Genomic DNA, 25,107 nt, shown 5'->3' with positions numbered 1-25,107 from the left:
GAGAGAGAGAGAGAGAGAGAGAGAGAGAGAGAGAGAGAGATGGTTTTATGAATAAAGAGATAAAGCAAACCCCTGACTCCAGTCAGCGATCTCTTGGGAGGGCTGTGTCATAGCTGCCCCCAAGCTGGCACTGTGCGGTGTGCAGTGGCATTTTCAGGGTGTTCCATCCAGCCAAAGTCACTGGCACGGTAGGGCCCAGCCTAACTCTGCATCTGAGCAGAGCCTTCCTGCTTGAGTGGAGCTGACAGCACTTTGGCAAGGGAGCTGAGGTTCTCTTTTTGGATCTTGTAGGAGAGGAGCAAGTTTTGCCAAAGCGCTCTGCCCTGGGCAAGCTGTGATTGACTAACAGGACTTCCGGGGCCTGGAGCTGCTGCCGCTGGGCTAACTTCACGGCAGGCTTCTTGCTAAGGCAGAATCCCCGGACCTGGGAGATGCCAGGGCACCTGTCTCCTACGAGTTCCTCTTTCCCAATGGCAACAGAGCCCTGGGTACAGCCTGAGAAACCTAGAGTGCCAAACTGCCAGCCTGGCATCCTCCTCTTCAAGGGAGCTGAGGTGTCTCCAAGATCTGTCCTTTAGATTTCGCAGTTGGGTGAAGCCAATCACGTACATCTCTGCCCAGGACTAAAGACTGCTTTCATGGGAATGCTCGAGTGGTGAGCTAACTAGGACTATTAAGTAGAAAAAAAAAACAGAGCTTTTCCTCCATGTGTCTCTGTCAAATGGGCAGTTTGCCTTTGAGTGCAGTCCCCAGCGGCTCTCAGTCAGAAACGCCACCACGTAACAAACCCGCTGGCGATCTCCACGGAGACATGTGTCTGCCTATATAAGCAAATGTGATCATTAAATGATGCACACACTGAATAATGATCAAGGAATTAAGAGGTCCCAGAGATGGCAGTCTGGAAAGTTAAAATGTCAATTCAGAGCAAATTAAAAGCAGCTAGAAATGAATAACATACAGACGAATGCAAAAGCAACTTAATTTAAACATATTAGCGGATGGTGAGTACACAAATTAGAAGCAAACTTCATTTTGCACACAAAAATAAAAATGCTTATATTAATCAAAGCATATTGCAGCTGTAAAATATGATATTCTGGCTGGACTACAGCGCTGGACTCAAATAGAAACTTTTTCTTCCATGGGCCCTACCATAATGGTCTTCTTTTAAAATAAAGCATTCTTGTTTTTTCTGCTTTTAGTCAAATAATACAGTGTATTACTGGTATAACTAATATTTCATTTAGATATTAAAACATATTAGTAGCCAAAGAGGCCAATTCCAAGCGTAAGATTTCGCCAATACACACGTGAGGAGGAGACATTTTTCTCTTAGTTCTCAGTTCAACGTCCAGCCTTCTGGAACTAGCAAAGGCTGTAACAAATTATTATTTTAAAAGAGAGTCCTTTAGCAACTACCCAGGAGTGTGGTAGTCGCTCTTCTCCTAGGATCATAATTGTGTGTCTCCGCATAGTCTAAGACGTGTGAATTGCAAATCTAACAACCAGTTCACGTTAAAAATTAGACTCTCATTCGCTTTGGAGACCACTGAAAAGGGAGTTTTCCTTTAGCTCCTGTTTTTAGTGCATAGGATTAAAGAATCCTATCCACTCTCTCCTGTGGGTCAGTGCCACAGAGGTGCGTACTGTGTTTTTTCTATGGATGGGGATGGCTGGGCGGAGTTAGTCCTTACTTCTTAGAATTACTTCTAATCAAGACGATGTCTCCAGGCAGGTACAGCTGTGTTTTCTCTCAAAGAAGTCTGCTTTAAGTTTGTGGATGACAGCAGAATTTTAGATAGACAACACTTCCTCCTGTTAGGAGCTGTTTCCTGCGTACAAACACCTCATGCCTCTTATCTGCACTTAGTGTTTTGGATATGGAAGCCTCTTCTAGTGTTTGTTCTTGGGCCTAATCCTTACATTCAGCCATTAATTTCTTTGATATCTTTCTAGAATCTAGAATGACTTTTTTTTCTTTTTTGTCCTTTTGAGACAGGGTCTCACTACGCAGCTCAGACTGGCCTTGAGCTCGCTTTGCAGCCCATTCTGATGCTGAACTCGCAAGGACTCTCTTGCTCAGCCTCCTGAGTGCTGGGACCACAGCTGTGTGCCGCCACGTCCCGCTTAGAGTGACATTAAGAAGAAAGACACCTTTCATTCACTGCTCTCCTCCAGCTTTCCTTTCCACAGACAGTTAAGACCACAGATATACTTTAAAAAAATTTGGTCATGAACTGTACGTAGATCTGTTTTTTATATATAGACAGTAAGGTCTTTCTTTCTGTCCTTGCCACGTGCCAATAGTTTCCAGTGTGGGGGCCGGAAGCCGTCAAGGACTACATCACCCATGGAGCACAGCCCCAAACTTCATGGGATTTAAGAGCCGCCCAGACACCTCTCCCAGGCTGGCCCAAGTGAACATTTGCTACTTCTTCTCCATACTCTGCCTTCTCATTTCTGCTTTAGGTCATGCTTTTTTTTTTTTTTTTTCTTTTTCCAGAACCGGGGATTGAACTCAGGCCCTTGCACTTGCCAGGCAAGCGCTTATTCCACTGAGCCATCTCCCCAGCCTCCCAGGTCATGCTTTTTGCCATCTCTCCCACCACACTGAAAACACACTCTCCAAGCCCTGTCATTCGTGATCCCTCCACGGAAGTTCATTCCTCTCTCTTCTAAGCTCCTCACAGCTCTTCGTGTGCTATGGGTATACTGGTAAATGCAGCTATTACGATGTGCATGTTGTCCAGACCCAGCTAGGTTGAGAGTCCGACTCAGGGAAGGGTGCCACTGTCACTTTGTCATCGCTGTAGTCCTCCCACGGTAGGTACCCTCTCACTCTGCAGCTGTACCTTGAAGTTGCTAAGCCTGGGTTATGTCCTGGGATCTGTTCTAGGTGTGAGGTGGCCATCTGAGCAGTGGGGACCAGGTGGGCATTTGAGGATGGGTAGGAGGAGTCTCATTTGCTAGAATGGCACCACCGGAAAGCCCTGTAGTCAAAGGCCTTGCTTTATACAGAAGGATTTTGAGTCTCAACTGAGGATCTTAATTCAGAAATCCCTGTGGAATTAGGGTACCTGACAGGTTACCAGCAGAGTAAGGAGTTCTGATTCCAAGTCTATTTGGCACTGGGGATGCCCAGAGTATTGCTCAGTGTCTCTGGTCAGATGTTTACTAACATTCAGTTAGTCACATCTGGAAAAGAGTATTATTTTTTTTTTAAATTATTTATTCATTTGGTACAGGGTCTTGCTACGCAGCTTGGACTCGTAGTGATCCTCCTGTTTTCAGCCTCCCCAGCGCTGGGATTACAGGCGAGCACCACGATGCTCAGACTCCGTGGCCGGCTCGGCCTGCCCTGGAGGCGGGGCTGGCACAGCATGCAGTGCTGGGGACTGACCCGTGGTCCCCGAGCTTGTCTAAGCTTGCATGAGCAGGCGCTTCATTCTGCCGAGCTATCTCACCGGTCCAGGAACATGATTTTAAAAACACTTTTCATATTTACAACTCAGGCGCAGAAGAATAAAACGCGTTTTCAGAACTGCCACTGCTGGGTGTAGCTCAGTGGTATGGGGAGTGAGCTTGTGCAAGGTCCTGGGTTCAATTCCCAGCTGAAATAAAAAGGAAGGAAGAAAAAAGAGGAAGAAGGAAGGGCAGTGCAGAAGCTGGATCTGACAGTGAGCACCTGTCCAGCGCAGCATTTACTTCACCTGCCAGAGCCAGCCTTGCCTAGAAGGGGCGGGTACGGCCAAGGGCTCCCTGTGTCTGGAGATTTTCCCATGGGGACTGAGTGGCTGTCCACCAGGGAAAGGGTCCTGGACCTAGAGGAGGGCACTGGCCCGGCAGGACTGGATTAGGCATGTCCCAGAATGTCTCCCATCTCGAAGGCCATTGCATCTTATTAACAAGGAGCTGACAGAAAACAGCTGGTGGGGATGCCGTCCAGCTGCCTGTTGGGACCCCCAAAACGAATTCTCAGGGGTCCCAGGAAGGTTGCCAATAGCCTGCCAAACAGCAGTGGGGGCCCCGCCCGATGCTGATGGATGCCCACGACAGCCCTGCGCGCCACAGACACATGCCGACCCAGGCCCGTCTGAGATGCTAGTTATCCCCAGCTGTGCTGCTGGCCACACACTGGCGTCTTCCAGAGGTGCCTAAGGTTCCAGTCACGGCTGCGTCTGGCTCAGCGGCGACGGAAACACAGCCTCTCCTCTCTCCTCAGGAATGCAAGGCTTCCTAAGAGAAGGAGCTCAGCTCTTCCACCCAGCTATCCAATAACCCATTGCAGCAAGCCAAAGATTTGTAGCTCTACGTTTTCTTACAGGGTCATGTTTTGAAATAAGGAAACCTGAAAGATAAGTGATCCTTTTAATTCTATTTTTAGCAATCTCAACACATGGGGAGCGCTTTCTTGTGAGAGTGCTTTTTTTTTTTTTTTTTAACATTTTCAGTCCCAGTTATTTTGAAATAAGCTTCACATTGCGCTGCTCACTTTACCTGTAATCAGGTGCCTACATTCATGACATCTGAAAAACGGGAAACTAGAACTATGTAGACAGCAATTATTTGAAGGAAACGCTCTGTGTGTGTGTGTGTTTGTGTGTGTGTGTGTGGGTGGGTGTGTTGGAGGATTATGTGGCAAAAATGGAAAAAATTAGTGAACCAAATTTACCTAAGACAGATTATTGTTCCTGTATGAGCTTGAAAAGGGTGCCGGGATGGTTGCTCTTTGCTCGGACAAAAATCTAAGGAGAAAGACGAATATCTGCTGCTTTAGCAACATTCTTAGGAGAACGCTGACAGAGGAGAGCCTGCAGCTTGGCTCCTTCGTGTGGTAGGAGTCGAGGAGGTACCCTCCTCTTAGCACACGTGCACCCCCACGCTCCTTTCTGTGTCTTCCCCTCCAGGCCTTTCTGCAAGGCTGTCTCACAGCATCCACACTCCACTTACAATTCGGCTAATAAACGTGTGACGTAGCAGCACTCCAGCCCAGCTCAGGGCGGAGCTGGCCGGTTCAGACCTCTCTGCATACTCCCAGCAGGCACGTAATATTCAGCCCAAATTGAAAACAACTACAATCAGACTCGTCAACTCACAGTACAGTTTCAGACAGTTTACACAGACTTACTTAGAAAACAGACACATGTACATAATTTCCAGGTGCTAATTCACAACTCTTACCCCACTATAAAAATTTAGATTTTCTAATTGAACTGGTCCACCAGTTCAATTTCTTTTCATCAGTTAAAAAACAAAAAACAAACCAACAAAACATTCCCAGACTATGTCTTCCAATTGTGAAAATGATCTTGATTCTATCTTTCCTTCTGATAGTACTAAGAATATTTAATGCTTCCAAAGGAATAGCAGTCATATGTTTGGCTTCTGGAGAATTTAACAGATTATAAAATGACTTTCGTGACACTGCCACAGATCTTCACGACAATTCTCAGAGCTTGGGTAGGGACTTTTTCAGGAACCAGTTTCGCAGATGAACACACAAGTTCAAAGAGATGAAAACCCTGCCTTCTGGCTGGCCAAGGGAAAGGCAGACCCTCCCTCTAGGGCTCTTCCAGGAATAGTGAAGGGTAGCAATCATTTCTTTCTGGCAGTAGTACCTTCTGCATTTAAACTCAAGGAAGTAAGCGCTATTTCAAGACCGCTGCTATTTTCAAAATGTGAATATTACTCATTTCTATCTTTCCTTTTCACAGTTATTCTCCAAAGCACGACTGATTTGATTATCGTGAGTGATTAATAAGCGATGGGGCCCTCATTATGCCTTTTGCCATGGGGACCTGGCTCTGCACGCCTAGAAGGTGACAAACCATCACAAACCTGGGCACAATCAGCTAAAATTTAGGATTCTTAGTACTTGAAAATAAGAGCTACCATTAACCTTCTCTTGGGAGGGCAAGACGAAACTTCTTTGGTGCCTCAAATAAAGAAGAGGCAGAAAAAGGTATGAATGTAGTATTAGAGGGAGGCTCTGGATTCATAAAACTGCTTTAAAAAGGGCACGAGTCAAGACCTTCAAGTTGAGGAACAGCTTTTGGAATATGGTCTTAAAAATGTAACAGCTTTTGTCCTCATTTGCTTGGACTGCTTGCTAAAGCCCAAAGATATAAATGAGTAGAGAGAACAGAATGATTTTCTTAAGAGAGTATGGCGGGGGCAATGATGTCAGCCGATGCTGGGCTCTGCTGGAGCTGTCTGGCCACACTGAAAAGTGCTCTACATAGTTCAGATAAAGGAGTCTGAGGCCTCCTCCAGCAGCCCCAACCTCGGGTCACTTGGTTGGCTGGGGATGGAGCTGCCACCGCCACTGCCACCGCCACTGCCACACGCTTCGAGACAGGTCCTAAGCTCTGCGGTTGTGGCCATCAACCAACTCACAGCTCTAAGAATTTCCCATGACTTGCCCTGCAGGAGGTAATCGAGAAGCTCATGAGCATGCTCAGGAAACTCCGGGTTAACAGGAGTCTGTATCACCAGTTCCTCAGTTTCCAAGTGCCCGTGGGCAAGAGAGTGAGGCATGGAGGATTTCCTAAGCACCTGTGGCTATGAGAACTTTTTTTTTTTTTTTTTGAGGTTATGTTGGAAAGGCTTAGACCTGGGAATGGCAAACCACAGCTCTGTGCGTAAATCAAGTTTTACTGAAACACAGTCACACTTGTTTGTTTACGTAACTAACTCTCTTTGTGCTGTCATGGTAGAATGAAGTGGTTAGGACAGATGACGTGACTCTAAAAAGCCTAAGTACTGATTGTCTGCCCTTTTATAGAAGAAGCTTGTTGACCTTCCCGAAAACCCCACAGAACACACATCAGGAAATATTTCCTGAGGATATTATTGTTTGAGCAAAATACATAGTACCGGCAAGGTTTATCTCTGTTAATTCTTATTTGCGTTATGCAATAAAATGAAGGCTCCACTCTGTGAGCCATTTCACACCCCGCCACCCCACCCTCCCTTCCGTCAAGGAAAGTCTGAGCGCTGGGATAGGAAGCATATATGGTGTTTGCTTTCTGCCCATTAACAGCGAAAGCCACGTGGCACCATTAATCCCTTTCTGCATCACTCTCCAGCCATCTGCACCCAAATTCCGATACTATCAAAAGAGGTGTCCTTACTTGACTGGTTCCCATGACTCCCGCTCAAAGCCCCTGTGAATGGATTGTGCAATTGAGGACTCCATCAGATCCACATATCTAACCACAAGTGGGGCAAACAGGTCTTGCAGGTGTTTGTGGAATTTTCCATTGCGCAAATTATCTAGAACAGATAAGCAAAAGCTTGGTAAGAACCGCTGGTTGCTGTATCTGTGGAATAAGTACACGAATGTCTTCTGTGTTCAGTACCCTGCTTTGAAGGAGGCCAAAGAAAGAAGAAAGAGAAAGATGTGAACACCATCGAAGCCCATGCTGCAGTTTGTCTAGAAGGAGAACAGAGTTAAGAGCACTCTACCTTTCTGAGCAATTTCTTGCCCTTTCAAAATATCTATCAATCTGGCATGCCCATATCTGGTAATCCGAGCAACTGCTTTGAAGATAACAATATGCACTATATAAACCATTGTTAATTTGCTATCATCTTGTTTTGGAATTCTGCATCATTTCTATTTTTTTATTATCTTAAAAAAGAGAACACTTACCCTTTTTATGTTACTCCTCTAAAAGGAAAAACAATCATGCTTTTAAAACACGCACACACACACACGCACACACACACGCACACACACACACGCACACATATACGTCAATCCACACCATTTTTTAATGTTTTCTTTGTATCGCTCCTTTTCCTCTCACTAAGTTAGTTGGAAGGAAGGACGCTTTCTACTGCCTCTTCTCTTCCGAGCTCTTCCTGGGAGGATGTATTTTATGGCTGCTGTTGCTATAAGACACAAAGAAATGCTGGCAGTGTGATTTAACTAGGGACGGTTTCCATCCAGAAAGCGAGGAAGCTAATTAACTTGTGCCAGTGCACGTAAAATACAAGGAAGGACCCCTCCTCTCGCGCTGCTCTTGGGCTCTTTGGTCGGTTAGGAGAGGGCTTCCTGGAATGGAGCGCTCTCTGCAGGGGTCACCCATCCGCGTAAGGTCTGGGTGCCTGTGGGTGGGTGTGTTTGCTAGTAATACAGCTATGAAGAACTCTACCCGACTGGCGGTCTTCTTGGTATAGAGACATCTTAGCACCATGTTAATCTGCAGACTACATGAGAAAGTTTGCATTGAAAGATGATACATACAGTCGGTACGGAGAAAATCATTCAGCAGCTGAAACACTGGAAAACTGTCCCACGTATCTGGAGGCTGCACCTCTAGCGCTGCATCCATGTCCACCGCGAAGAGGGACAGGAACGTCTCTGCGTGCTCCACCAGTAAGTCTGACCACCACGCAAAGGCCTTTGAAATGTGGCAGAAAAACAGACAAAGAGGTGATGAGCTTCTTCCCTGGACACAGGACGCAAACTGCAGCCCTCACTGCTTCAGATGGGTTGTGCACCCTGCAGGGTTTGGTCATTTTATTGTAAAGAGAACAGCATTCTGGGTACAAATGGGAGTCTGAGTCCAAGGCAGGGCTCTTCGTGATACCAGGCCTGCCACAGAGGGCTTGTTTTCTGACACGTAGGTCAGAGGATGCAGCTGCAGCCACGACAGATGTGGAAATCCTGTTCAATTTACAATAACTTGGAAGGTTTCGAGTCATGCTCTGTATCATTGCTGTTGGCTAGCTCTTGCTCTAAGGTATCCGAGTTGGGGAGTTTCTTCACTGTGTTTATGGGTTTTCTGCTGGTCTAACTTGAAAATCTGCAATTACCATTCACTTCTGTCTACATATCTTGGGCTCAATTGCCTTTGGTCTCTTACAAACTCGAGGACTCATGGCTCCCTACACAAGGGGACCATTCTTCCTATTTCATACTGGGTTAAAGGAAGCCATTGCTATAATCGTCACAGAACTTCTAAGGTGAGATCTCGTTCTGCAAAGCAGCCTTTGGTTTTACATCCACGCTGGAGGAAATACCAGGCCTACACTAGGAGACACCAAGGGACATCAGGACTTACGTTTCCGGGGGTGGACACATACATACATTGAAAACCAAAAAATATCAGTGAAGTAACTCATTTGCATGCACATGAGCCCTTGAAAATCATTGTGCGCGATCTCAGGGGTGACATTCACATCAGCCCGGGCCAGATGTGAATGCAGTTCAAAGGCATGCATGCATATTGGCTAATCATTTCTGGCAGGGAGCATGCGGAATGAGTGGCGGTGTCACCAGGCCCTTCTTGCTGATTTCAAAGACAGCAGTAAAACAAAAGCGAACTGCCAGCCTCTTCTTGTGCCCCCCCCATTCAGTGCTGTGAAGTATTTACATCAGAAACACTTTCCAGAGCATTCACCAAAAATGATAGGGAGGCATTTGGAAACATGAAAGATGATTATGGAACTAATTCCATCAATGAAAGGGTTTGTTCAACGGCCAAGCTCTTCTGTGGTCTAGTTATCGAAGGGATATTCTAACAGCCACTTGGAGGCAGAATAGGGGTCCGTCTCTCTTTTTTCATGAGAGTTCTCTTTACTTACTTCTCCTTTATCAACATGTGGCTGGTTTGCAAATTAAATGGAGAAAATCAAGTCATGGACCATTCTGTAAGGTGTGCTTGGCTGGAAATAGACACCTGCTGTTTGCGTTTTACAGTAAAACCTCAATGATTCAGAGTAAAGGGAATCTAGACATGCTGGTCTGTCAACGGAAAGGCCTAAATTGTTGAGTTTTCTAAAAAGAGGTGTCGCCTTCCTGTTCTGAATGCAGTCTGTAGCGGGAAACTGAAATACACAACGTCTACATTAGCTAGTGTATGACTGTATCATACACGGGCAAGCTTTTAATGCTAATTGTAGATAAGTTGAGTTACAGATTGAAGTTAAAAAGATAGAAGATTTAATATCAGAGGTCTTGGGATGTACAAAAGTGCTGGATGCCTCGAATGTGTATGAAGAACCTTCAGCATTTCAAGAAGGAGTTGAACCATTTCAGTGTTATTTTAAAAAAAAATTAGAAAAGCTATCTCTGCAGTTAAATTGTCTGCAATCAAATTGTATTTGGGTCTGAACTGATGAGGTTTTATTGTAGCTTTACCACCCTGGGGCTTGGAGCTTTGTCCACTGCCTCCTTGGTTAAAAGAAATCATCCATCCCACCCCTAGAGCTTTCTCAGCTCCTTGTCTTTTATGTAGAGACCATATAATTGCCAGACTTTATTGGTATCCCATTCCCACCCCTAACCCTACATGGAAGCCTGAATCTCATCAATTCTGATCCAGGATATCTGTAGAATTCCCAGGAGCACACCAAATGTTGGGTAGGACTTAGTCCCTCTTTTTTTTTTTTTTTTCTTGAGACAGGGTCTTGCTATGCAGTCCAGGCTGGCCTTGAACTCACTATGTAGCCCAGGCTGGCCTTGAACTTGCAGTGATCCTCCTGCCTCAGCTTCCCAAGTGCTGGGACTATAGGCATGCACCACTATGCCTGGCTAGTTCTTATTCTTGAATTAAATGATTAACTTCATATCTTCAGGATGAATCTAAGAAAACAATTACTGGGAAGACTGTCCTAGCTTCCCAGACATGAATTTGCTCAAGGATGACAGGAAAAAACAAACCAAAATAAAAGCCAACCACGAATGTCTGAAATTAAAAAATTTTTAGTCCAACTTCATGTCTGGTTCTAACCAGCTTTTTAATTTAAAAGTCATAAGTAAACCAGAGACCATAAGAAGCACCACATCTACCATCTGTAGAGAATTCAGTCCTTTGTTGTGATTTTTTTTTTCTTGTCTTTTTGAGACAGGGTCTCACTATGCAGTCCACCCTGGCATTGAGCTCACTTTGTAGCCCAAGATGGTCTCGAACTTTCAGCGATCCTCGCGCGTCATCAGCCTCCTGAGTGCTGGGATTACAAGTGTGCGCCACCACGCCCCGCCACCCTTGTTGTAATTTAGTGCATTACCAAGTACACACCTACAGTCCCTGCAATGATAATGGTACGGATTGGCAGCACTTTGATTTCTTTGTCCTGAATTATCAGTAAAGGACCTGGCAGATGAGTTCAGAATTCTGGTGACCCAAGAGAATTTAAATTTGTGGAAGTGGAAATGGAGCTATTTTGCATATGTGAGGTCATGCTTTTCAGAACCTTAAAGTCAAGTGTGTTTTTCTGAGAGGGAGAAAGGTTCTAGCAAGGGCACTTATAACCAGAAAGCCCCTTGCAGTCCTAGTCAATAAATAGAGCTTGTGTGACTACCTTTGGTGCTAAAGGTGAATGCTGTTTTCACAGCTGAGCAAATCCACAATGGTCGTGGGCTCCTGAGGTCCCAATAAACCTTTCCAAAGATGATGAGGAGCCACACAGTAGCTCTCACATACTTACCCAGTGCTCTGTGTTATTCAAAGACAGATTGTGCGCTTTAGGGTACAGCTCACCACACTGAACACACTGTAGATTCTGCACACGAACTCACATGTATATATGTACCCCTCTGTGTACCACAATACATATATACATATACATACGTATACATAGAGAGAGATTGGGGAGGGCAGCAACAGTACATGTAATAACTCAGGCTCCTCAAGCAGAATTAGGTTGCAAGCAAAAGAGAAATGTGACAACTGTTATCACACACTGCGTTCTGTACAGTGTCGGGTATTATTAGCTGATGACAATGTTTTTTGGAGGGGGCATTTAATTATTTTGTATAGGAATTAGTCGTGGCTTTAAAGATTATTATTATTTCTTTTTTATTCAGGGAAAGATATGTCTGTGTCAACTTTTGTCTGTGTGGTACCAACCAACAGGGTTGCCTGAAGGTTAAGATCTGTGCTTAGGATATTTTATTTATTTACTTATTTATTTGGGTTTACTGAGCCCTCAGAAAATACGGGTAGCAGAAAGAAATCTTCACCCTTTTTTGAAAGGAAACCCTGCTGCTGGCTCCAGACTAAGCTCCGCCCAGGCAGCTGGAGCCCTGTTTCTATCGAGCTGGGTCCTCTGCTGGAGTCCCCTGGGAGCCCCCAGCGCAGGGAAGCTGGGTCAGTGCTGGCCTTGGCATTGCCGGGACCTGCCTCCGGGGCTGCAGTCTGTGAGAGCAGGCTGTGCATGGTGGGTGTGTGGGCCAGGGCCTCCCCACACGGAAGGCATGCACCTCTTCCTCGGACGCCTTCTGTCCATTCTCAGTCATTTGGTTCTTTCCAAGACTGTCCTTGTTATGGTCAGATACTCACACAGCTTGCCTCCTTAGGAATTTCCTGCAGAGCCACATCAGCCAGGTTTCGTGGGGGGCTTGCTACGTGCCAGGCCCGATGCCAGACACTAAGCTTAGGCGGGCCTCCAGCCTAACAGCACCATCCTCTCTTGCCTCCAAGTGACCAGGTCGAGGTCACACAGGAGGGAGGTGGTGCAGCTGGAACCTGGACTTAGCTCTCTGGCTCGCCGCCTCCCTCCGGCACTCCGCACCGGCACTCCTGCCTTGCTGCTCTTCACAGGGCCCCGAGGCTCACTTCAGATGCCCAGCGTGGCTTTCCAAAGGGCAAGGTTTCATGGTGAGTAAAATGATTAATTGGATCCTAAACATTTATCTAAAAGAAAATTACTCTCTGGAATTCCTGAATATGCTAAAGTTTTCACCACTGACTTCTAAAGAGGTAATGAGAACAAAATTGAAGTTATATCTAGCTTATGTATTTATCCGGGTAAGGTCCAAATACATAAAATTAAAGTATTTTGTGAGCACTGTTACTGGGGCAGTGTTGGGTAATGATTAATCCTTAGTGCAAAAGGCCTCTTTAGAAATGTAAAAAAGGTATCTTCTTCTGAATAATTTTCCTTCAGTGCTTCTTGAGACATTGAGGCAAATATATAGCCTCCCTTCAGCTGTGGTGGCCTCAGGATGACTTGGTTGTGAATTTAGTATCTGTCGCTTTACTGCAATTTAAAAGCAAAGTGCGACTGGGACAACCTGTCTTCTTTTTATCCGCGTCTTCAGAACTGTGTGGCTTTGGGCCAGGCCTCGACCACTCTTCTCTGGGGCAGGCCAGGGCCCTGGCAGTCTTCAGAGACAACACTGCGCACGCCCAGAAGAACACACTGCCATCCCTTGAGCCCCCAAAGCCTCAGTCATACAAAGGAATAGAAAAAAAAAAAATCCTAACGTGACTTAATTTCACGCGTCTGGAAGTTAGTAGGTATGTGTGGTTGGAGGGTGTGGACTTGATTCCCTCCTTGCACAGTTGCTAGGTGCTGTGTGATTAGGGACCCCCTCCTTGGGAGCTGTACCCCATTCCCAGATGGCTTCCAGGGGTTCATTATTCTATGACACTCTCTCTATATATAAATACTGTATATATGACTCACATACAGACAGCTGTAGAGGAAGATTAGTACCACTCCGACGAGCTACTAGCTGCTAAGGTCAGCGCTCATTTGCTGTAGTAAAGGTGAATACAGACGGACATAGAGAACTACCACGGGCTAAGGACAGAATCAAGGCAGGTGGGAGGCGAGTACCAGGATGTAACCGCAGTCGTCGTAACTCTATCCATCGCTTCATGCACACACAAGAGAATCACCCCACATTTACCCTGCGTGGAGGGCCACCCATGTCACAAGCAGTCCACTAGAAGTTGCTGTTACATTCCTTGGGTCAGTGTTAGGAAGCAGGAGCACCGGGAAGAGTCCCGTTAGAAGACACGGTACCGGAGGGGCATGCACAGAGGAGGAGAGCAGGTGGCCGCTTCGCTTGGTTTAGTCACATACCTCTTTCCCCTGCCACGATCAGCCAAGATTGAATGGAACAGTAGAGAAACAGGGAGGAAATTTAAATACGCAATCAGGCATTAGTCGGGATGGTTGGGTTTAGGGTGTGTTATATCTTAGTTAGCTATTCGGTCAACTTTCACTTGGTCATGGGAATGCTTATTTGGGGAGACTCAGGAATTACGGGGATGGAACACCTTTCTGCTCCTTTTCTGTGAATTTGAATGTAGAGGAAGAGGGAGAATTGGTGTCATTTTCAAAAGGTTATTTTAAGGGATGATTTTAAGGCTCAGTTTGAAGTGAGCGGTGACCTAGCTGTCTACTACGATGATGTTTGCTCAGAAGGGAAGGTTAGGTCCTTACTGGTTTGGAAGTTAGTTGGTCTTAAAATTCTTTAGCTTGTAATTATTGTAAGAGTCATCATTTTAATGGTGGTTTGTAAAAAACAAGTAAGTTGTATTAGAGACCCGACAAATTGAACAACACAAATAACTTGCTCGGGCACCACAGAGCGGGCAACTGGGGTGACCTGAGTTTAAAACTAATGAAGACTGCACAGGCAGAGGAGGTGACAGAGATCAGTTCAAAAAGATGGCTTGCAATCCACACACCAGAGAACCAATCAGAACAACAGTGGTGGCAACAAAAACAACCACGAGACCAAAAAATATTTTGTGTGCTTTGGTTGAGGGCGACCCGATGTTGCTTGAATACTTAGCTTTAAGATGCACTCACCTCCTGGTTCATTGCTAAAAACATCAGAAAATTTAGCAGAAAGGCATAACACGCAACCACGCTTAGGTTGTTGCCAACAACCTTCCAAAGACTTCTCCTTCCACAACTTCCACTTTCATTCTCTTTGCAAGCTCAGTTAGGAGAAAATGGGAGTTAAACATCTTAGTCACAATGTGGTGGGCAGAGCCCACCTGCACCGCAGCTAAGGGTCCTCAGAGACGCCCCCGCGGAGCCCGCTCACCTCTGCGTGGTGCTCTTCGTTCTGCTGAAGAACTTCAATGACTAGCTCAGCAAGGCGGATCGTGTCTTCGAGCTTTTTGGCAGGAGTGATTAACCGGCCTACATTTTCTGTAGTACAAGAATTGGTGTTAACATTCAGCGAAGGAGGCCCGCTAGTCTGGTGGCCGTTAGAACTAGTGGATAAGAAATTTCGCATAGTTATCAAGGTCTTAAAAAAAGATTCATGCAAATGGTAAGTGCCGTGTAATCAGTAGTGAGCAAACCATAAAGCCACCTTATTGTCATTATCACCATCATTATAGTACATACTAGGAAAAGCAGCGCTCCAGCTTCAAATTTGGACATGAGGCTACATTGAATCCGTGACAGCTCACTTCAAATTTAGTGACATTTTGTATGCACGTTCTTTAAAGACAGCATGAGTGTTCTATCTTACATCACTTAAGACTGTGTTTGGGCTACCGGATGTGGGAATGAAAGAGAAGATTAATCTTGATTTCCGCTACATTGTTTTGAAGATCGGGCTCTGAACATTGAATGTTACAACATCGTTTTTCCTTACAGGTCTGCAAGGTGGGCAGGCCTTCATTTGGAAAACGTAGATCCAAAGCTTTCTTTGTTTCTACCTGTCCAGGGAGAAGTCTGTAAGAAAAGTCAGACATTCTTGAGCCATTATGTGGAAGGCAGGATGAAATCACTGAAAAGGGTGTTGGGAATGAATGCTCGCATGAGGTGGAGGTAGCTTGTGCCCCTGGCTGTTTGCTCTAACTGAGATTTTCTCATTTAAATTGCAACAATGGACTCGTTTTTTTGGTTTGTATTTAGTCTCTCTTGATTGACAAGCTTGTGTTGGAATTCATCTGGAGAAGAAACCAAACCATCTCTTAGGCAGCAGCCTTCCTAGAGCTGAACCCTTGAACGCTTGGGAGGTCATTAAGTTCCAAAATATTGAAAATTATTTTCCTCTGAGAAAACAGTACTATTTAGAACTAGAGGTTTTCTCTGAGTCAGTGAGATCGCCTGAGTCCCTTCAGTCTCAACACAAAGGGGAATCTGCATTTCTTGCTGAGTACCCGTCAGGTCTTGAAGAGTCAGAGTCAGGAGCGTGTGAGATCTAACGGAAGTAAGGGTCACTCAGCACGACTCCACGGGACGCGTGCAAATGTTCACAAAGGCACTGCTGAAATGAGCTTCCATCTGAGGTAGGTACGTTTTGACCCTACGATGCTGTTTGCTAAAAAGAATTACCTAGCACTTCATAGGAAGGTTTTGTTTTGTTGGGGCAAGAGAAATGATTTAAACAGAATCATAGGAGATAAGTAATTAAAAAAAAAGACCTTATAATTTCACTTTGGGCATTTCTTAGGTAGGTGGTGATAACATATAAAACCATTAGTAATTTAGGGTTTAATTATAATCAAAGTCACAGAAATGCTTAGCTTCTGCCAGTGAGAGCTAAGATGGACCAAGGGGACTGGGTAAGATTTCTAGCTGGTAAAAGTTCAGTCCAGCCTGGCCCAAAGGCCGGTGTGAAGATGGGCCTTGTGGATTTCAGGTCTGGAATCTCCATCATCTTGGCTGTGGCCTGGTGGGAATGGGGCCAGATCTTTTCTGGACATGAAGGTAGGAGCTGTGGGGAATGTGTGTGTACACACCACACAGAGAAGAAGACCAGCTCCCAGCAAGGAGATGCGGGTTCCAGAGCCAAATGCTCATTGCCTGGTCCTGAGCAATAATACTTGCAGGAGAAAGAATGAGTGGTAGAGTCAGCTTCTGGGTCTTGGGGCGCACCTGGCCTGTGTGGAATTTTGTAAGTAGACTACCATAATTTCATCAATAGACTTTCAGGCATTTCTACAAACATACTGCGTATATATGTTTGGGTAATAGGTGTAGAGTGAGGTATTTGCATTTTGATAGTAAATATGCACAGACTAGTATTTTTATGAGTTGATATTCATGTTTACACATCAATGTGCAAATTCCTCATCCTATGCTTGTTACCCATTGGACACATACACCCACATACACACACCACACACTTACATATACTTTCTAGTGACCAGACAAGCCTGTACATTAATACAAATCTGCAGGAAATCCCACTTGGGGTACATCTTTGAAATCTCTCACTTTAAGAACAGATAGCATTGTCCTTTTGGGTGGAATGTACCCCAAATCTAGGGAATTCTGGTTGTATATGATGTATGATACAGAAAGGAAATAATTCCCACCAGTATTTTTCTGCAATCATAAAAAATATGATTGAGTTGCACGTCTGGAGAATTCCAAGATGCGTAAGCTAGGACTGCCTGAAGGTTTGTTTTAATATCCAGTTCTCTTAGATTGACTACAATAGATATCAATAGATACACATAAAGTGTGCATATATATATGCACACAGATATGTGTATACCTGATGTATATATACGGACAGTATGTTTAATAAAACCTTTTGCAGTGTCACTTTAACATGCAACCATGAAAATAAGAAGGTCAAGGACCCTTTAATCTAGAACACTTGGTCTGCCAATTAACCCACGTAGCCAGAGTTTCATTTACTATTAATTAGTTGTGATTCCACTATCTATAGATCAAGCGCTTTAGTGAGATGATTTTCCCGTTCATTTGCATAGTTGATTTACTAGCTAAATGGCAAAAATGTCCTAGATGTGATTTCTCCAAGATGTTGTCTTTAAAGAAAATATTGTACAAAATCCTTCGGCACTTTCTCCTTCCCCACCCAAAGAGGTCAAGGAGAAGTTTGTGCTTCAAAACGATTTTTTTTTTTTTTTGTCACTTCTGCTGTCTTGAAATGTACTGCAATATTCCTGCCCCCCAATCTTGCGCTAGCTGGAGCGCTGGCGAAAAGCAACTAAAAATACGTTATACTTAAGAAACATTTCATACAACAGAGTCGAAGCTCATAACATATAAAAATTGTCATGCAAAATGTTATGCAACAACGTTATTTTGTGCTGACATTGAGGTTTGAAAATGTTGCGTATGTCAGACAGAGCTAGACAAAAAATGTGGACATTTGGAAATAAATGCTCTCTTGCGGATCTCAAAACCTCCATTATTAAACTCGAGAGCCTGAGCCTCAGCTTAGTATTCCAAATGGAAACAAAATTTCAAGGAGAAAAGTTAACAGCAAAGCAAGCTAAGCTAGGAAGCTGTTGAGTAAAGGAATGATAAGTTTACAGTACTTGGTTTTGGCCTAGGCATGCCTCTGAGCCTCTGACATAACATGCTGGTCTGCATTTGTGTAGGTGGAGGAGGAGGCCTGGAAGGTAGCAGGGGAGCTGCTCGGGTAGGCGAAGAGACAGTAAAAAAAAAAAAAAAAAAAAAAAAGGTAAAGAGACAAAGTGACTTTAACGAAGGGTGACAAGTAAAATGACAAACTCTGAAAAGAACAACCGAATAAGCAGAACCGATAAAACGTGAACGGAGAGCTGCTGCTTTCTGAGCATTACTCCAACATGACGGAGGCGGGACATTATGGGACAAGGACCTCTTACCAGCGTCTCCAGTACTGTCCCTAACAAAACACCCAGAAGCGGAATGCGAATGCTGGGTGCTTTATCCAGAGGGATGTACCTGAATGGTGGCCACAGCATCATAGGCCGTAAGAAGAGCGGTATTCACACCACAAAGAACACCTGTGTGTTAATAACGGCTTCTTCCCTTTAGACGACCAGGAACAGGACACGATGTGACAACAGCTGGACACTGGCTCTCCACCCTCCACAGCCTACTTCTTTCCTAGGCAACCCCACACCTGCCACTAAGCCCTACGTGGATTTCTGTTTCCTCACCTCTAAACCGAGAATATGTTCTCTTTATCTGCATATCTAGCAGGGTTATGGACAAAGGCAAATAAAACAAGGGGCAGGATAGATCCCTGGGCAGTCTGCAGCGCTCCCCAGCACCCACACATGCTTATTGTTACCTCCGAACTGTGAGGAGGAGGCTGAAATCAGGCGCTTTGCAGAAGCAGCTGAAGGACCATTATTAGTCCAAGTGCTCCCAGAAACATTCCTGCTCCCTTTGTGGAATTTCAACATGTCCAAATCTGTCATTTGGGGAGAAATGTGTGGTTTCTGATTGTTTCCAGCTCATTTAATTATTTTCAATTTGGAATTCGCGTGGCTTTTATATTGTGGGTTGAATCATATATAAAAACTTGCCAGCTTATCAAATATGTTACTTGCTATTCCAAATGTTAGAATACCGTAATCAGCACTTGACCCATCTGTCATGTGGCTTACAATATCGGCACTGCAAACATACCATAACAATAGCCTCTCCGCCCGCGCAGGCACATACCATAACAATAGCCTCTCCGCCGGCGCAGGCACAGAGCCCCAGCAGCCTCCACAGCCCCTCTCTCTAATGAGTGTCTCATTAACCTCAGACCTGCCCTTGTCTACTAGTTCTGCTTCATAAAGCAGATCTGTACCGCAAGAGGGACATGCTTCATTGCCAAGGCTGCTTCTTGCTTTGCTTATATTTTCAACAGGGAAAATGAATTTTACTGCAGGCATATAGGAAGCGGAATTTTAGTGACATTAATAGAAAAAAAGATAATATGGATAAATACAATGTTCTGGCAAAACCATCTATTAAAAGCCAGCTTGTTAGGATCCTTTTCTTGCTGGACCACTGGAATGTTTTGAACGCAGGACTGAAAAAATTCATTAACAGTTTTTTTATTTTTAATTGGGTGGGAAAGAGTGTATGTAAACAGAAATGGATCGATCATTTTTTAATGATAATGACTGCAAGGAAGGCAACTGCTGATGTTGATCATGAGAAATCCTTCCTCCATCTCTCGTGTTTTGTGGACAGCCCTGTCTAGTGGTGCGTGTCTCTCTGTTACACATCTTGGCGACTCCTGCCGCGAGTGCCTGTTACCTGTGTGGGCGAATCCGTGCAGCCCATACTCGCTCTCTTCAAAGCAATGGATGTGTGTGAAGTCGCCGTGAGCGGCGATGAAGAAAGCAGTGAAGCAGCCCTGGGGTCCACCCGTAACCCGTGACGCAGCAGACACACATTTCAGCTCCACAGGTCTTGATGAGAAATTCTAAGCGAACTTCCTCCTGCCAACTGTCTGTCCAGAATTCTGACAGTGAGGTTTGCCACCACACAAAAACAAGCTCTCTATTTTTTTCCTCCCAGAGCAAAACAAAAACATCATACCTTGGTTTCCAACTTCATTTACCCAATTACCATTGCTCATGTTTACACAATTAAATCTGCTTGGCTTCCAGAGAGAGAGTTAAATGTGGCTGCAGAAAAACAAAAAGAGAATTCCTCTGCGTGGTTAGCTCAGCCAAGGAGGAGCAGCATCCAGGAGCAAGAGACATTCCAATTAGCCCTCAAATAACCTGACCAGCTCCGGTTCCAGCAAGCCCGCTGCCAGGCCCTGAAATGCCATATACGAGATGGAGAGGACTGAAAGAAAGCCCACTGGTTACTAAGCTTTAGCCCCTGATGTGTGCCGAAGATGCCAAAGTTTTACTATGCTAGTACCAAAAATCACGAGCCTGTAGCGGTTTGATATGATTTGGGCGTTCGGCTGACAATAGCCCAAGGAGAAAGAGAAAGCTCCGCACATAGACACGTCATGCTTTCCAGAGCTTTTTGCCTCCTGGAATGATGGCCGCACAGGCCAACGATCCCAAGGTTAAGTCCAACACCACTTTTTCAACGATACTGCCACAATCCACACTCGATCTCCTGCATCTCCATCAAGCCACTCTAGAAGGTTACATTATAAAGCATATGTTAACAAAGATGGCTAGGTCAGTTGTAGATCATTTTTCTATCCGTCTCATTAACACCATTTTTGTGGTCTCCCCTCTGGGCCATGTATGGCGTGGCCCATCTGTTCTACATCCTAGCTATCGCTTGATTTTTGTCTACGGCTGTGCTAGATCCTATGCCCATGCTCTGGCCAAGGGGACGGACCTGCGTCTCACATTTCCTGGCCTCTGCTTCGGCTGCTGCTACACCTTCCAGGCCATTCCGCAGTCCCTTTCCTTCTCTGTAGCTCATTTTCCAACAGCGTCACGATGGTCTCTGTGAAGCGCGTATCTAAGCTTGCAGCCTCCTGTTCATGAGATTCCTTCCTGCAAAGGAAGGGACTCTGCCATACCTTCAGAGGCCACCACCAGAGCAATTCTGTGACAAAGGCCCACCTCCTCAGTCCACAACTCTACGTGAGCACTGTGGCTCCAAGGAAGAGCAACTTACACATAGATGTCTGTCTGCTCTTCTGCTCATGAACTCAGTATTTACAGGACCTACAGCATTGTTTTGCTCAGTGCCGATCCTCCAATACTGGTGGAGGGGAGTCTTTGCAGATCCTATCCTGTGCACAGCCTCCATGGAGAAGACAACACTCTACTCGGCCTTCGGCACACACACACACAGAAGGCGCAGAGCAACTCACCTCTGATCCAAAGCCCTCGTTACTTAAATAGCTCTATACCAAAATGCTGCCTAGTAAATATTGTAACTGAAACTGTCAAGCCAGAGAATGACTTCAGGGGTCTTGATGAAGTTAAAAAGGATTTTAAAAGATCAAAACATTTTTATCTGTCATTTTTTTTGTTTATTTGTGGTGCTGGGGATCAAACCTAGGGCCTTATACATGCTGGATGAAAGCTCTACCACTGAGCCATATTCTCTAGTCCCCTACTATTCTTTTTTTCTTTTTTAGTACTGGAGCTAGAAGTCTAGGCATTCACACTGAGCTACATCCTTTGTCCTTTTATTTTTTTATTTTGAGACAGGATTTTGCTCATTTGCTAAATTGCCCTGGCTGGGCTTGAACTGGAAGTCCTCTTGTCTTGGTCTCCTAGAGCGCTGAGATTACAAGCAGGCCCCCCTATGCCTAACCTATTTTTTTTTAAAAAAAGTTAAATTGAAATAAATTTTTTCCTACAAGAAAAAAAGTAATGCTTCTGTGATTTTTTTTTTAAAGAGTAGAATATATTTACTTGGGGGAAAGAAAGCGACTGTCTGAGAGAGGGACAGAAGGGAACCAAGTGCACTGCCCTGCTTCTGTGATTTTTCTAATTCTCCAATTCGGTGTTTTGTGTTCCAGGTCCTCAGAGCGGCGCTGTTGGATCTGGGTGGGCGTGGTCACAGGCGGCTCTTGTCCTTGTCCCTGCAGTAAGCTTCCTCAGGGAGTTGCCTCATCTTGGCGGAAAACCAAAGATGGCTTCTGATGGAGGCAGACCTGTGAGCCCATCCTGGTCAAGAGGGCAGCCCGGTGAGTGGGGGGGATTACGACTCGGTTAGGGTTCATCACGTGACCCAAGTTGGGCTAGTGAGACCTGCTGCTGGAATTTTATTTGGCTGCTTTGAAAGGAAAACTTTTTTCTTCTAGGGTCACTAGCTAGGACAAAACCCTGGTGCACTTAAGAATACGGGTCATGTTAAAGAAGCTTGTTAGCAGGTTGGAGATAGGAAAATGCATTCAACTTCTTTATCCCTGAAGCTCCAGAGCCTTCCTAGGTACCTGGGCCAGATTACTGTCTTGCTTAGTTATCTGAGTTTAAAAAAGACAGTTACTTGCTAGAGTAATGATGCTGGCTGTCTGCTGCTATTAACTTTCCAGCCCGTCTCCAGCAGGCGTTCATGTACGCTCACTGTCCCTGCACAGCGCTCTTGGGCAGCGTCTTGGAGCACGTGGCAGGCTAGTGATAGCCAGCACTGCAGAAGGGCCGGGATACCCTGGTCAGCTGTCTGAGCCTCATCCCTCGACTCCGTGAAGTCCTCTTCTGGGATCTGTTCCCGCAATGCCGTGGACAAGGACAATGGCCTGGGCAATCTTTTCTTGCCCTGTAGTCCTTCTTGCAGCATCCTGCATTTCTCTTTATCATTGCCAACACGTTGTGCCTGCTTGTGTCACACCTACGATCTTTACTTTGTAGGGCAGGGACTCCAGCGACTTCTGCTCATTGCCTCGACCCTTGATGCCAGGCGTGGGACCTCCAAGTGGAGGGCGTTGCGTAGTCATGTGCAACTACCTTGCAATGTTTTGTTTGAAATGTGTGATTGAAAAATAATCTGATTTCTTTATATTCCCTGGATACCCAGAGAGCAGTCACTGCCTCACCTGGGCAATTATCAGCCACGCAGATTCCTGGCTCTACCCCAGGCCTCCTGCATCAGAAACCACATTTCAACTGCGTTCCCAGGGACTCATATGAACATTAAAATTTAAGAAGCACTTTTTATGTTCCAGTCTAAAATAAAACCTGTGTCAGTACTATAGATTAAAATTTGGAAGAGTCCTTCTAAGCAATAATAATAGATAATATAAATACTGAGGTTTACTATATGCCAGGCTCTGTGCCAAGAACTTCATTTGGAATATGTGTTCCGGTGAGTGGTCCTACAGGTGAGGAGCCATCACTACTGCCCTTTGTAGAAAATAAAAGGGAGATTTGATCATAAAGGTTAAAAAGTCCAGTGGAACCAAGACAGCGGTTGATGTTGGATATAAGAACAAATCAGTGCTTCAAGCTGGTGCTGGGTTAGGGTTTCCTTGCATCTGCGCATCTATGGGTCTGACACACGATGCTGGCTGGTACAGGGGAGGACGGGGCCGTAAGCTCTTGGATACAAGTGGACGCAGCCTGCTGGAGTGTGATTCTCCACCACACATACATAGCACAATGGACGGAATGGTCGCTACTCAGTTTACATTGAATCTAGGTTATCTTTTTAGGCTTGGGTTTCCTGATCTATTGAAGGTTCAGGATTATCTAATAAATCTGTGTTTTATTTGTGACCATTTGAGGAGCCTCTTCCTGGTCTTGCAATTTTATTGCTAACAACGTCCAAGCATTTCGCAATGAAGAAGTGGAAGCAGGGGCTGGAGAAGTAGAAAGGTTCCTGCTCAAATTCTTACTGTGCAGCTAACCAGCTGTTCACCTTGAGCAAGTTACTTGAGAATTTTCTATTTCTGGGTTTCCAGGCACACCGCATCACTTCTGAAGTCTGGATGCAGTCTCCATTTGGTGGCATCTCAGAATTGGGTTGGTGACATTATCTTCATCTCAGTGTAGACTAACATGCATCTCATGATTGATGGTCTTTAGCAGTCCATGAAATGTGGTAGATATATATATATATATATATATATATATATATATATAATTTTAGGGAAGGGTCTACAGGGCGTTCAGGGTCTCACTACTAGATCAGACTTGTAGTGATCCGCCTATTTACAGCCTCCCAAGAGCTGGGATTACAGGCACACACTGCCACGCCCAGTCCCAATTGCTGTCTCAGCACGCCCCGGGGGCGGGGCTGGCACGGCAGGCTCCAGGATCGAACCCCTGGCCCCTGTGCCTGCTTGCGGGCACTTTAATCCTCTTAGCTACTTGGCCAACCCTTTCAATGGATATTTGTGAGAATTAAATGAGATTTGCATATTGCTGGGATAGTTGTTATCTGGAGTATCACGTATTTTTTTTTCTGGTTTTATCCTTGTTGATTCATAGGACATTTTTAACACATCCTTTCTTCCTTTAACTCTTTCTTATAACTTCAGTCTCTCTCTCTCTCTCTCTCTTTTTTCTTTCTTTCTTTCTTTCTTTCTTTCTTTCTTTCTTTCTTTCCTTCTTGTGGCACCAGGACTTGAACTCTTGACCTTGTACTCGCAAGGCAAGCACTTACGCCACTTAGCTTTCCCTTTGACTCTTTCTTGATGACAGTCTTTTAAATGTGCATACCCCCCCCCTTGTAAAGCGTGAATGAGGTACTAGTCCACATCATAATTTGGGTTTGGAAACTCTGAGTTACGCATTGCTAAAATAGAAAAGGAGGAAAAGGGCAATATTTAGCTCCTCATGTGTAAGGCATGAAGCTGTAGCCAGTCCTGCCCTCAGAAGGGCTTGGATCTTGGTGGGGAGGGATGCTCCCTCCTGGTCCCTTGGGAAGGCAGCAGGGTGGGGCTTTGCACTGTGCACTGCTGAGCATGAGGAGCAGTTGATTGCCTCTCTTTCAACAGGCTCAGACCTGTGGGAGATCTGACTGAAGGCCAGGGAGGACACGGGACCACTGTGCCACAAGATCTGCTTGGAGGTCCTTTGCATAGATTTGATCTGCTCTAGAAGGTTTTTATCACCCTGACAGGAGACAAGTCTCCAGGTCTTTGGCAGTCTCAGGAAATCTCAATTATGTACAAAAAGACTTCAAAGCCTAAAGACTGTAGCTGTGACCTGGCCCCTGAGGGAGCCACGCCGTTACTCTGTTGCCTTCCTGCGCTCAGAGCTGCAGGGT

The 25,107-nt window shown here is 45.2% G+C and overlaps 1 protein-coding gene across 1 annotated transcript in view; it reads right to left on the bottom strand.

Annotated features, from left to right (window-relative positions):
• Positions 1-25,107, bottom strand: part of Cadps (calcium dependent secretion activator) — a 489,489-nt gene that overhangs the window by 99,164 nt on the left and 365,218 nt on the right. Inside the window, exons 18-21 of the mRNA XM_023704988.1 lie at positions 14,804-14,910; positions 13,828-13,836; positions 8,255-8,411; positions 7,137-7,278 (exon numbers count right to left, since the gene is read on the bottom strand). Coding sequence (XP_023560756.1) covers positions 7,137-7,278; positions 8,255-8,411; positions 13,828-13,836; positions 14,804-14,910 — 415 coding nt within the window. The remainder of the gene's footprint in view (positions 1-7,136; positions 7,279-8,254; positions 8,412-13,827; positions 13,837-14,803; positions 14,911-25,107) is intronic.

The sequence above is a fragment of the Octodon degus genome, unplaced genomic scaffold (genome assembly GCF_000260255.1).
Source record: "Octodon degus isolate 3935 unplaced genomic scaffold, OctDeg1.0 scaffold00210, whole genome shotgun sequence".
Taxonomy (NCBI): domain Eukaryota; kingdom Metazoa; phylum Chordata; class Mammalia; order Rodentia; family Octodontidae; genus Octodon; species Octodon degus.
The sequence above is the reverse complement of the archived record's forward strand: the minus strand, read 5'-3'. Positions and strand labels throughout refer to the sequence as shown.